The sequence below is a fragment of the Cherax quadricarinatus genome, chromosome 11 (genome assembly GCF_038502225.1).
Source record: "Cherax quadricarinatus isolate ZL_2023a chromosome 11, ASM3850222v1, whole genome shotgun sequence".
Lineage (NCBI taxonomy): Eukaryota > Metazoa > Arthropoda > Malacostraca > Decapoda > Parastacidae > Cherax > Cherax quadricarinatus.
In genome coordinates this window covers 40,383,317-40,397,786 of record NC_091302.1, presented here as the reverse complement: position 1 = coordinate 40,397,786, position 14,470 = coordinate 40,383,317, and the positions used below count along the sequence as shown (strand labels likewise).

General features: G+C 38.4%; 1 protein-coding gene across 3 annotated transcripts in view; it reads right to left on the bottom strand.

Annotated features, from left to right (window-relative positions):
* hwt (heavyweight) overlaps positions 1–14,064 on the bottom strand; it is a 41,112-nt gene extending 27,048 nt beyond the window's left edge. For all 3 annotated transcript variants that reach the window (XR_008406864.2, XM_053775155.2, XM_053775156.2), the window contains exons 1-3: positions 13,958–14,064; positions 2,089–2,323; positions 1,834–1,944 (exon numbers count right to left, since the gene is read on the bottom strand). Coding sequence is in view for 2 of the 3 variants with exons in the window: in XM_053775155.2 (XP_053631130.1) it covers positions 1,834–1,944; positions 2,089–2,121 (144 nt within the window). In the remaining variant the exon portion in view is untranslated. The remainder of the gene's footprint in view (positions 1–1,833; positions 1,945–2,088; positions 2,324–13,957) is intronic.
* Positions 14,065–14,470: the final 406 nt, after the last annotated feature.

Below are 14,470 nucleotides of genomic sequence, written 5' to 3'. Positions count from 1 at the left end.
AGCGAACAACCTTCACACCATTCCCATATGCAACATTTTGTCTTCACAGTCTGGCTGTATTAAACGCCAAAAACAAATAAACTAAAAATACAATGTGAACTCAAGCACGTTAGTTAGACAAATAGCATATAGACATGAACTATGAGTTAATAAAGTGCAAGCACATCATCCTTACAATGTATGAAGTACTCTCCAAGGATTTTATGATCTTTTAAACACTCAGGTTTATAACTAAATTATAATACACTGTATTTAGTTTCTAACCTACATAAAGCCATGCGAAAACACAGTTTTGTATTGTTAATTTTTTCATGGAGGGAAATGGCAAAGAAGATTCTGGGTGCCAGGGGCTGAAATATCCAATAGGCTTGTGTGAGCACATTAAAGTGAAGTGAATGAAGACAAATGGTTTTTATGGCTTGACGTGCTATAGGAGTGGGAGCAAAGAAACATGTATAAAGGGATTTAGGGAAACCAGTCATCTGGACTAAACTCCTAGAAGTCTGAAGTACCATGCCTGCATGGTACTTCACAAATGTTCACTGGGCATGATACTGGTAGTACTAGAAATTACTTTCTAGCTATACTTGATTAGCATGAAGGAACTATATCAATTTCAACAGTATCGGTTATTTAAGTATGAAATGTTTGACGAGTGATGACTTATTTATATGTTCATAAAATTCGGCAATTTTCCACTCACTTATAACCCTGTCTACTAGAAACATCACAGACTGTATTAAGCAACATAATCTTTTATAAATTGCTATTTGTACCATTTTTCTAATTATCAAAATACAATTGATTAAAGATGGTCAGGCATGGACTTTGCTTTAGATACAGTAGGTAGCATAAATATCAAATATATGTAGATACATTTTTCACTTTGGTTTTACAGACTGCCTGAAGATTTTTCCCCATCCTTCACCCAGTGTTCACCTGATGATTAACCCTACCAGCTTACTTCACCTATAGATTTGCCACCCATTAGATTTGGTTGATTAATTGCATTCCAAACCAAACCCAACCTAAACTGTAGATTACCAAACCTCGACACTACTGCAAAAGACCAGGAATCTTCAGGTGCTCTGGTCTAATATAGGATTTTATTAATTAGAGCCTTTACAAATACTGGAGAGCCATGACAAATTTATTATAAACTGTGATAGTCTAACACAGTATGATAAACATGTACAAAAAAGAATACTGAACAACAGAATAAAAACTGTAAGTGATAACAAAGAAGCAAACCATACCCCGCCCGTGATATGGTTTGTTTGCAATCGTGTCATTACGATTTTGTGAGTCATAACAAAGAAGATTTAATACAATAATAAAAAAAGTAAAATAAGCCAAATAAACAATGATTGGGACTGAGTTGTCTCCCACATCAACTGCAAGTTAAGAAATGATGCTATGGAACAATATGATACTGTACCACTAGACTTGCATACAAGTACGACCACTGAGTGAATAACATGAAGTTATAAATCCTAACAACTTTGCTTTAATAGAATATATGCATGTTACTTTCAATGTCCACAATAGTAAGAGTAACTTTTTTATAAGCTTAGAAATGGAAGATTTTAAAGCAATGAATTAAACTACTCAGAGAAAGATTATGGTGTGAAATGACACACAATAATGGCATCAAATGATTATGACAACACATAGTCTTCAGAGTATAAAAATTTGTATTCACTATGTAGAACAGGTCAAAAAGCAGCTAAGTTAGAATAGCAATCTTGCATACAGTAACTAAAAATATTATGGACATATAGTAATGAATAAAAATGATCCTCTGTAATGTATATTTCATTAACTACAACTTACCTTGCTGTCAAAGGCAGTTTCATATATTTGGCGACGACTCCTCTGCGCCATGGCATACTGGGCTCCAAGACTAAGGCTGGGAACTGGACGGTATGGCAACACAGCAAAAACCTGAAAATTCCCAATCTTTATTACATGGAGGTTTTAGGTACTACACATACAATACAGCAAAGCTACAATATCAAGACACTTTGTATACTATTCAACGAAGTCATATTTGTCACATAATAAATAATAAAACATTTTATCACTTACCAAAGAACTTGCTGCCACAATTTGTCTGGTCATAATGGGAACATCGCTGCTGTTGACCACAAACCCTGGACACAACTAAACAGCCTCGGGTCAACAAAGTTTACCCCAAACCTTGACATGAATCTTTCAAGGACCAGCAGGCATGGTCTCATACACAAACACTCAATATTTCATCAAGAGCACACAACTTGCCTTCAGAGGTCACAGGCCTTGAGTGAGCACTTCACACCTACACCTGTAAAAACAAAGATTATGCATATTTCTGATTATACAGTGCAGCTTGCATTGGTATATATTCAAAATGGACATTGTGATTGTGAATGAAAGTTGTTTTAATGACTACAGAAGCCCACTCTTAATAATCAGGAATGTTCATCTGAGATATAACACTCAGCTGGTTTAGCTATCCTTAATCCTTTCAGGGTCCAGAGTCCAAATTTCAAAGTGTGCACCAGCATCCAAGAATTTTCAAAAAATAATTTTGTTATTTTTTCTTATGAAATGGTAGAGAATCTTTTTCTGAAGGTAATACAGTAAAACAAAAAGTATGAAATTTGGTGGAAAACTGATGAAATTGTGCTCTTGCTAATTTTGATGTGTCAGCGATATTAATGCATCGGCAATTTTGCCGACTTTGACTCCCATTTTAGGCCAATTACATTATTCCAGTCGACCAAATTCTTAGTTATTTCAGCAGTATTATGTACTTCTATTCTATCGACTGAGCACAAGAAATCACCAAATCAACTGTTTCAACTACGAAATAATGTGATTGGAAATTGGTAATTTGGCCAATTTAGTGCAAGTTCAAAATATTCCAATTTCAAAATAGGGTGCAGAATAAACAATGCAGGCATTCCTGGCACTAAACTAACATTTCCTCTGTTCATTAGTTACGTTTTCGGGCTTTACAAATGAATTCCATTTTGATTTTTTATTCACATAGGTAGACATTGGTAGACAGCAACCACCCAGGGAAGTACTACCGTCCTGCCAGATGACTGTGAAACAGAAACCTGTAACTGTTTTGCATGATGGTAGGATTGCTGGTTTCTTTTTCTGTCTCATAAACACGCTAGATAACAGGGATATCTTACTACTCCTACTTACACTTTGGTCACACTTCACAGACACGCACGTGCATATATATATACATACATCTAGGTTTTTCTCCTTTTTCTAAATAGTCTTGTTCCTCTTTATTTCTTCTATTGTCCATGGGGAAGTGGAAAAGAATCTTTCCTCCGTAAACCATGCGTGTCGTATGAGGCGACTAAAATACCAGGAGCAATGGGCTAGTAACCCCTTCTCCTGTAGACATTTACTAAAAAAGAGAAGAAGAAAAACTTTATAAAACTGGGATGCTTAAATGTGCGTGGATGTAGTGCGGATGACAAGAAACAGATGATTGCTGATGTTATGAATGAAAAGAAGTTGGATGTCCTGGCCCTAAGCGAAACAAAGCTGAAGGGGGTAGGGGAGTTTCGGTGGGGGGAAATAAATGGGATTAAATCTGGAGTATCTGAGAGAGTTAGAGCAAAGGAAGGGATAGCAGTAATGTTGAATGATCAGTTATGGAAGGAGAAAAGAGAATATGAATGTGTAAATTCAAGAATTATGTGGATTAAAGTAAAGGTTGGATGCGAGAAGTGGGTCATAATAAGCGTGTATGCACCTGGAGAAGAGAGGAATGCAGAGGAGAGAGAGAGATTTTGGGAGATGTTAAGTGAATGTATAGGAGCCTTTGAACCAAGTGAGAGAGTAATTGTGGTAGGGGACCTGAATGCTAAAGTAGGAGAAACTTTTAGAGAGGGTGTGGTAGGTAAGTTTGGGGTGCCAGGTGTAAATGATAATGGGAGCCCTTTGATTGAACTTTGTATAGAAAGGGGTTTAGTTATAGGTAATACATATTTTAAGAAAAAGAGGATAAATAAGTATACAAGATATGATGTAGGGTGAAATGACAGTAGTTTGTTGGATTATGTATTGGTAGACAAAAGACTGTTGAGTAGACTTCAGGATGTACATGTTTATAGAGGGGCCACAGATATATCAGATCACTTTCTAGTTGTAGCTACACTGAGAGTAAAAGGTAGATGGGATACAAGGAGAATAGAAGCATCAGGGAAGAGAGAGGTGAAGGTTTATAAACTAAAAGAGGAGGCAGTTAGGGTAAGATATAAACAGCTATTGGAGGATAGATGGGCTAATAAGAGCATAGGCAATGGGATCGAAGAGGTATGGGGTAGGTTTAAAAATGTAGCGCTAGAGTGTTCAGCAGAAGTTTGTGGTTACAGGAAAGTGGGTGCGGGAGGGAAGAAGAGCGATTCGTGGAATGATGATGTGAAGAGAGTAGTAAGGGAGAAAAAGTTAGCATATGAGAAGTTTTTACAAAGTAGAAGCGATGCAAGGAGGGAAGAGTATATGGAGAAAAAGAGAGAGGTTAAGAGAGTGGTGAAGCAATGTAAAAAGAGAGCAAATGAGAGAGTGGGTGAGATGTTATCAACAAATTTTGTTGGAAATAAGAAAAAGTTTTGGAGTGAGATTAAGAAGTTAAGAAAGCCTAGAGAACAAATGGATTTGTCAGTTAAAAATAGGAGAGGAGAGTTATTAAATGGAAAGTTAGAGGTATTGGGAAGATGGAGGAATATTTTGAGGAATTGTTAAATGTTGATGAAGATAGAGAAGCTGTGATTTCGGGTATAGGGCAAGGAGGAACAACATCTTGTAGGAGTGAGGAAGAGCCAGTTGTGAGTGTGGGGGAAGTTCGTGAGGCAGTAGGTAAAATGAAAGGGGGTAAGGCAGCCGGGATTGATGGGATAAAGATAGAAATGTTAAAAGCAGGTGGGGATATAGTTTTGGAGTGGTTGGTGCAATTATTTAATAAATGTATGGAAGAGGGTAAGGTACCTAGGGATGGGCAGAGAGCATGCATAGTTCCTTTGTATAAAGGCAAAGGGGATAAAAGAGAGTGCAAAAATTATAGGGGGATAAGTCTGTTGAGTATACCTGGCAAAGTGTATGGTAGAGTTATTATTGAAAGAATTAAGAGTAAGACGGAGAATAGGATAGCAGATGAACAAGGAGGCTTTAGGAAAGGTAGGGGGTGTGTGGACCAGGTGTTTGCAGTGAAACATATAAGTGAACAGTATTTAGATAAGGCTAAAGAGGTTTTTGTGGCATTTATGGATTTGGAAAAGGCGTATGACAGGGTGGATAGGGGGGCAATGTGGCAGATGTTGCAGGTGTATGGTGTAGGAGGTAGGTTACTGAAAGCAGTGAAGAGTTTTTACGAGGATAGTGAGGCTCAAGTTAGAGTATGTAGGAAAGAGGGAAATTATTTCCCAGTAAAAGTAGGCCTTAGACAAGGATGTGTGATGTCACCGTGGTTGTTTAATATATTTATAGATGGGGTTGTAAGAGAAGTAAATGCGAGGGTCTTGACAAGAGGCGTGGAGTTAAAAGATAAAGAATCACACATAAAGTGGGAGTTGTCACAGTTGCTCTTTGCTGATGACACTGTGCTCTTGGGAGATTCTGAAGAGAAGTTGCAGAGATTGGTGGATGAATTTTGGTAGGGTGTGCAAAAGAAGAAAATTGAAAGTGAATACAGGAAAGAGTAAGGTTATGAGGATAACAAAAAGATTAGGTGATGAAAGTTTGGATATCAGATTGGAGGGAGAGAGTATGGAGGAGGTGAATGTATTCAGATATTTGGGAGTGGACGTGTCAGCGGATGGGTCTATGAAAGATGAGGTGAATCATAGAATTGATGAGGGGAAAAGGGTGAGTGGTGCACTTAGGAGTCTGTGGAGACAAAGAACTTTGTCCTTGGAGGCAAAGAGGGGAATGAGAGTATAGTTTTACCAACGCACTTATATGGGTGTGAAGCATGGGTGATGAATGTTGCAGCGAGGAGAAGGCTGGAGGCAGTGGAGATGTCATGTCTGAGAGCAATGTGTGGTGTGAATATAATGCAGAGAATTCGTAGTTTGGAAGTTAGGAGGAGGTGCAGGATTACCAAAACTGTTGTCCAGAGGGCTGAGGAAGGGTTGTTGAGGTGGTTCGGACATGTGGAGAGAATGGAGCGAAACAGAATAACTTCAAGAGTGTATCAGTCTGTAGTGGAAGGAAGGCGGGGTAGAGGTTGGCCTAGGAAGGGTTGGAGGGAGGGGGTAAAGGAGGTTTTGTGTGCGAGGGGCTTGGACTTCCAGCAGGCATGCGTGAGCGTGTTTGATAGGAGTGAATGGAGACAAATGGTTTTTAATACTTGACGTGCTGTTGGAGTGTGAGCAAAGTAACATTTATGAAGGGGTTCAGGGAAACCGGCAGGCCGGACTTGAGTCCTGGAGATGGGAAGTACAGTGCCTGCACTCTGAAGGAGGGGTGTTAATGTTGCAGTTTAAAAACTGTAGTGTAAAGCACCCTTCTGGCAAGACAGTGATGGAGTGAATGATGGTGAAAGTTTTTCTTTTTCGGGCTACCCTGCCTTGGTGGGAATCGGCCAGTGTGATAAAAAAAAAAAAAAAAAAAAAAAATAATAATAATAATGAATTTTTATTCAAACCAAAAAATAGAAGATTTACTGTTATGCAATATTGTAATAATTGTACAAATAATACCACCACATTTGTGAATGTATATCAGACCCACCAGCTGGCGTGTATTAGACATGTGAGGTCATTTGTTTACTCTTGAACATTGGCAAAACTTTAACATTTTTACTAATTTGAGCTCAATTTCAAACCATTTCCAATACTAAAACCAATCAAAGTCATGTCTATTTCTGTAATATATCTTCCATTCTATCAAATGAGACGAAGAAATCACAAATACAACCATAAAAAACATACAAAAAACAATGCAAAGTCGCTGTTTTAATCGAAAATTATGGTCTACGTTTTTTCTCTCATTTTGCACTGTGTGCTGCAGGATTTGTTTTATGTGGTGCACACATACCACATAGATGTATTCTCTCATATCTAGGCCCAAATTTACTTCTCACAGCTTTTCAGAGTGAGCTGAGCTCATGGCTTAGATCTACGGTTTGGACCCTCAATGTAAAGCCGTAGATCTACAGCATGGACCCTTTCAGGGTCCGTGCCATAGAGTTATACAATAGACTGGTTTTCTCCTTTGCTTTATTCCCTGATGGCATTTAGAGCGAAGCACTGCTTGTTGCTGTCATACATAATTAAAGCATCTAGCAGCCAAATTGTTTCAATACAAGACTTTAGTCTCCCATCAAACAGTGAATCAATGAATCATCAACCTCATTACAAGAACACTATAAACATCATAAAGCTAGACTCTTTATAATAATATTAATAATAATAATATCTTTATTTCTACAGGTACATGTACAAAGTATACAGGCCTAGCTGACATCAATGACATGCATGTCATTGACAAATTAGGTCAATTTTGTCCTGGGATATGACCCACACCAGTCGACTAATACTCAGGTACCCATTTTTACTGATGGGTGAACATGGACAACCAGTGTAAGGAAACATGCCTGATGTTTTCACCCTTGCCGGGAATTGAACCCGGACCCTCAGAGTGAAGTGAGAGCTTTGCTACCAGACCACTGGCCACCAATACAGGACTGTACTCTCCCTTCAAATACTATATCAGTGAATAATCAAAACACCATTACTGATGAGAGAATAATGTGAGTTCCAACAGAAAATTCCCTGTCATCTACTGTACTGTATTGTATTGTTGTGGTGCCTAGGCCAGTGTGTGAGTTGCTTTTACCATCTCATCTGGCTGCTAATCAGGAAGCCTCAGCAATTATCATTATAGTCATAGGGAAGCGCTAAACCTGTAAGGATCTCCTATCCTGAGGGGTAGGAGGCAATCAAATTTGATCTTGAGGAAGGGTGGCAAGCTCCAATTCCTTGGATTATGAACCTTTTCCCAGCCTTAAAGTTAGGGAAGTCCAGTGAAAAGAGACCTCAGCAAGACTGGCCTAGAGGGAGCAGTGACCCCATAACCAATGGATAATAATTCTTTCCATTATTTCAACTACAATGCATTTATGTAATATTAATGCAAAACTGTGAACATTTAAACAATGAACTATTTTGGGACATCTGTGAATGTTTTATTTGGGCAGCATGATATACTAACCAGTAATGTGGTTGTACTTAATCATGGAAATCACAATAAGACATGACTGCAAATATACAAAATACCACAGTGAAAAAAATAAACAGAATATCCTGAATGCTGTTATGTGCTTACATACAAATCTTTAGAGGCAGATATGTGTGTAAGCACATGGAAGCATACAGGTTTTCCCTGTTTATTTTTTCACTGTGGAATTTTGTTATATAGGGTATTAGTACTCAATTATACATGTGTATCTTCTGAGCACATCATACAATATACTGTATGTACATAAATTATACAAAATGAATACAACAATCTAAAAAAAAAAAAAGTGCATATAGGATCTGAAAGTAGTTCATTTCTTTTTACTTGCTTAATTCACTAAATGTCCATTCTGATTTTTAAAAGAGGCTCTTCAACAACTAGACAAATACTATATTAAGTAAGTTGTACTGCCTACTCACTGAAGCAAAATGAACATCCATTCAGTGATGAGTCATGCACAAAGTCACATTAAACACTAAAGATTTCTTGCTGCCTTGTACAAAATGAATCTGTACTAGATACAACTATTTACAAGATGTTTGTTTCTCTCCAAGACACAGTGACCAATAACAATAAAACAATATTTAATATGTACTAAAATAAAACTGATCACACCAGCCACCTGCCAATGTCACTTCACATTTGATGGACTGGATTATAATCCTACACTTCTATCCAACAAACTATATACTAGATCAATTGTAAAGCAATCTATAAATGCATTAAACAAATCCAGAGGCATCAGACAGTCTGTTTAAGGCATTATTCCCAAACTGAGCCTTACTCTCTGCAAAACACTTCTTTACAGTTTTTAATTATCTATCACTTATTCCATACACTTTTAACACCTGCTACATTGCTTCTTTCTTATCTCTTCTCTATCCACCTACAATATGCTTTTTTATTTATGGTATACAATACCTTAAATTGTATATCAATGCGTAATATTTGGGTATACTTATTTCTGAAGACATTTTGGTACTGTGACTTTTTCATTCCAATGCAGATATTATATACAGGAGGCAGTGGAGAGGTAATTCTGAGATGTTCAGTCCCTCACTGGAGCCTTTTATGCACACTAAGTTTTTACTCAATTTGAGTAGTATACAGTGGATATCAAGGAGGTACAGTGGACCCTCAGTTATCAGCCACCCCAGATATGGACCAACTTGGTTATTGCCTGGTCTTTTAGCCGAAATTTTATTCCAGTTATTGCCCGTCATTTCGCTTATCGGCCGTATCGGACATGTCCACCCACCGCCCACCAGCCACTCGCGCATTCATGAATCAGTGTGGATGCGTCTCTGGGCGAGTGAGGAAACTTCTGCTCATTCATCCAAACATTTCACTATAATCCATTGTTTTTTGCAGTTTTGGTTCCTTTGGTAAAGAAAGTGAGAAACATGATGGAATTTAAGAAAGAAGTTATTGAAAAATATGAGAGTGGTGTGCGGGTACTGGAACTTACCAGGATGTATGTGAAATCCAAATCAACAATCACTTTCATCCTGGCAAAGAAAGTAGAAATTAAGAAAGCTTATGTTGCGAAAGGAGTAAATGTTCTAACGAAACAAAGGCCACCAATAATGTAAGATATGGAGAAGTTATTGTTCTTGTGGATCACCAAAAAACAATTAGTGGGAGATAGTGTGTGGAGTCGATCATTTGTGAAAAGGCAAGGCAGCTGCATGCGGATCTCATAAAGAAAATGCCTGGAATGAGTGTTACTGTTAGTGAATTAAGACCAGCAAAGGCTGGTTTGAGAGATTTAAGAAGCATAGTGGCATACACAGTGTTGTAAGGCATGGCAAGGCTGCAAGTTCGAGTCAAGGCTGCAAGTTCTGACAAATGTGAAGCTGAAAAATTCGTGCATGAATTCAAGGAGTACATAGAGGCTAAAGGATTCCTCCCCCAACAAGTGTTCAATTGTGAAGAAACAGGCCTCCTTTGGAAGAAAATGCATTACACAGGAGGAAAAGTCGCTGCCAGGACACAAGCCTATGAAAGACAGGCTTACTATTTTGTTCTGTGGTAATGCTAGTGGGGATTTCAAAATGAAGCCTTTACTGATGTATCACTCTGAAAATCCCTAAATGTTCAAGAAAAACAATATTGTCAAGAGTAAATTGTGTGTGATGTGGAAAGCTAATAGTAAAGCATGGGTCACGAGGCAAATTTCCAAAGAATGAGTCCATGATGTGTTTGGCTTGAGTGTGAAAAAAATACCTCCTGGGAAAAAAATTGCCACTCGAGTGCCTCCTGGTACTGGACAATGCTCCTGCTCAACCTCCCAACTTGGAAGACCAACTGTTTAGGGACTTTAGTTTTATAGCAGAAGTTCTTGCCTCCTAACACCACTCCTCTCACCCAGCCCATAGACCAGCAGGTCATTTCTAGCCTCAAAAAAACTCTACATGAAAGCAGTAATTCAAAGGTGCTTTGAAGTGACCTCGGACACTAACTTGACCCTAAGGGAGTTCTGGAGGAATCACTTCAGTATCCTCCACTGCATAAGCCTTATAGGTAAGGCTTGGCAGGGAGTGACTTCCAGAACTTTGAACTCTGCTTGGAGAAATTTGTGGCCAGAATGCATCCTCGACAAGGATTTTGAAGGGTTTGGGGCTGACCATGAGGACCCTACTCCTGTTGTGGAATGTCTTGTGTCTTTGGGGAAGTCCATGGGATTGGAGGTTAGTGGCGAGGATGTGGAAAAGTTGGAGGAGGACCACAGGGAAGAGCTAACCACTGAAGAGCTGCAAGACCTTCATCTGGAACAGCAACAGACTACAGATGAGGAAATTGCTTCAGAGGAGGAGGAAGAGAGAGGGAAGAAGATGCCTTCTTCAGTGATTAAGGACATTTGTGCAAAGTGGAATGAGGTGCAAACTTTTGTGGAGAAATATCACCCTGACCTAGCTGAAACAGTTCATATCTGCAACATGTTCAGTGACAAAACCTTGTCCCACTTCAGGGAAATCTTAGAGATGCCAGAAACAGACCTCTCTGGACAGTTTTTTTGTGCGAGAGGTGTGCAGTGACTCTCAAGCTGGTCCTAGTGGCAGTAAAAGACAAAGAAGGGGCATAACCCCAGAGAGGTCTTTGATACCTAAAGTCCTTATGGAGGGGGATTCCCCTTCCAAACAATAATCAGTCCTCCTCTCTTCCTCCCTTTCTTCTATAAGCCAACAAGAGTCTTCAATAAAGGTATATAATAGTGATTTAAATGTTCCTTTATTTATTTTACTTAGTTCTCATTGTTTTGTGTATGTAAAACTATAATTAATCTTTAAAAAATGTATTTTTTTTTTTTAATATTTTTGGCTGTCTGGAAATATTATTTGGGTTTTCGGCCATTTTGGTTTTAGGTCGAGCTTCTGGAACAGATTACAGCCAATAACCGAGGGTCCACTGTATTTGTATCTTGTGTTATACAAGTAAGTCCAGTTGCAGCTTTCCAGGAAGACTTTCAGAGTTGGGATTACATCTGTATTGACTGCCCTCCATATACAGTATGCACAGCAGTATGAGTGTTTCATATGATGAGCAAGTTTAAATTTTTGAAGAGTGGGGGCATGTATTGACTAGCATATGCTTAAGTGATCATTTGTATGGCAGCTTTTTGTTGAATTACTATTAGCTTTAGGTGGTTTGCTGTAGTAGATCTGCAGGCACAAATACCTGGGTGAGGTAAGCATAAATTAGAATAAGTAATGTTGTTTAAAGCACATTGTAATGGTCTTAAATAGGATGCCTATTGTTTTGAAAACCTTATGTGCTGAATGTAAGCAATTTATTTTTAAATTGTTGTCAATGTACAGACCTAAGAAATTTTCCCTCATTCTGTTTTACAAAGGGTAAATCATTTATCATTTTACCGAGTTGCACATTTGAAACTGTTTCCAAATGTCGCATAATGGATTATACTTAAAGTGAAAAAGGACTTGAGAGTCATGGTAAACAGAAACCTGAAGCCAAGACAGCAGTGTCTCAGCATGTGTAATAAAGTTAACAGATTTCGTTGATTTATACCAAGAAGTCCATCATTAGAAAAGCTTCCTGTAGATTATGCAGCTCAGTTCTGGTCTCTATACTACAGAATAGATATAAATTCACTGGAGAACATACAGTGACTAACAAAATTTATCCACTGTACATGGAATATTTCATACAAAGACTGAGGGCCCTGGCATAGAACGATGGGAGACGTGATTAATGTGTACAAGTGGAAGATCTTCATAAATAAAGATACAAATAGGATACATACTAAGGATATCCACCCAAGAAAGAGCTTGACATAATGGATTCAGACTGGATAAGGCTGTAAGAAAGTAGTGGTTCAGCAATAGTGGTCAATCAGTGGAACAATCTATCAAGTACAGTACTGAAGCTAAAACATTAGGTAGCTACAAAAACACATTAGACAAGTACATGAACAAGAAGGGATGAGTTTTAATTAAACCTACAGGGTTAGGGTTGAAAAAGTAGACACAAATGCAGTATAATGCAGTCCTTTATTGACAATGTTTCAACAACATTGGGCTTTATCAAGTCACAAGCAGATCTACATGAGCAAAGAGTATGCGAGTACGTACGGAGAGCACAGTGACGTAAATGGTCAGGTGAGGAATGTTGACATTGACTACTGAGAAGAAACCCAGGGATGCAGGATCTTGGAATTATCACTCATCTGTATATCCAACAATTTCAACCAGAACAATGGCTTTTACAATATAGCTGAACCTCTCGACAGGAAACTTCATTATCCTACACAGCAACGATCCTACTGGCCCATGCCTGGCAGGTCCTTCTCAAATCACACCTCTTCTCAGCAGTTAACTTCAACATTCCTCACCTAACCCTTCATGTCACTATATATACACTCATGTACACTCAGCTCAGGTAGGTCTGTTTGTGACTTTATAAAGCTCACTGTGGGTGAAACAGTGTCAATAAAGGATTGCATTATACTGCATTTATGTCTAATTTTTCCATCATGCCAGTATTTTATCCCATTTATCTCTAAATGACAGAGGCTGGATAAGAGGAGGACCTTCAAATTATGGGCCTGTGCCTGAGCCAGTAGGCCTGCTACAGTGTTCCTCCATTCTAATGCTCTTATGTAAAATAAACCTAATTTATGTTGTAGAATAACTCATTTTACCAAGTCTGCCCCCCTGGGATATCTCGCTGACGTCGGTAACTTGGAAATTCAGCGACTTCACCGGATACCTTTCACATATTCTGCAAGTGGCAAATGTTTAGCACAAATGAATTTGAATACTCGCTTAATAACAGTTTCTGTAGTTTTCATATCTACCTCAACACCAGTAAACACATCGCCTCTTTTATGTTCTGAGGTAAAAAACTATCACTGTATATTGGGTTTTCAACAAGAACTGTGCAAGAGCTTCTTGATAACAAAGTCAATGAAGTCAGGCGTGGTGACAGCTCTAGGTACTGACCACATTTCAAGCAATCCTCGTATCATGTAAAAGTAAACTAAGGCAAGACTTTTAGATATTAATGCACACGGGGTGGTGAGAGGAAAAATATAATGAGTAATGAAGGTGATGCAGGCTGGCAGGCAGGAAGAGGACGAGGGATCAGCATCACAACACAATCTCCACTATCAAGTTATACTCTCTTATCATGGTTGCTAAGTAGCGTCCAGGTAGCGCTGGGTGCTCCGTGCACACATGTGACTTGCCTGATGCTCCACTGAGGCCTGCAGATCCCTGGTGTCCGTCAGGAACATCCCGTGTGCGTCATCTTCTCTCCGCTACTCACTGACAAATCCAGCGCGCATGTGCGTCGTCTGCTTGTTTACGCATTGATACCGCACGTGTCCTATTTCTCTTCTCTTGGCTTTCTGCAAACATTATCTCACTTTCCTCTCATCTCTATAAGCATTTTTTATAATGTCACACAAGACAAAGTTAAATTTTGTAAATACACCACATATATGTAAATTAGATATCAGTATATTGATTTTAAAATAGTTTAAACACTAACAATACATCACTGCTAAACACATTCGAACAGAATGGGGAAAAGAAAATGGAAAACTTTGGATGAGAAACTTGTTAATGAGAATATAAAAATTAATAATCCCTGGGTTATATTTTGACTTAATGTTACTTCTTATAAACTATTGACTAAAAAAATGTAGAAGATACTAATAAATCTGTAAATAACCATCATCTGCAATGTGATCAATTCT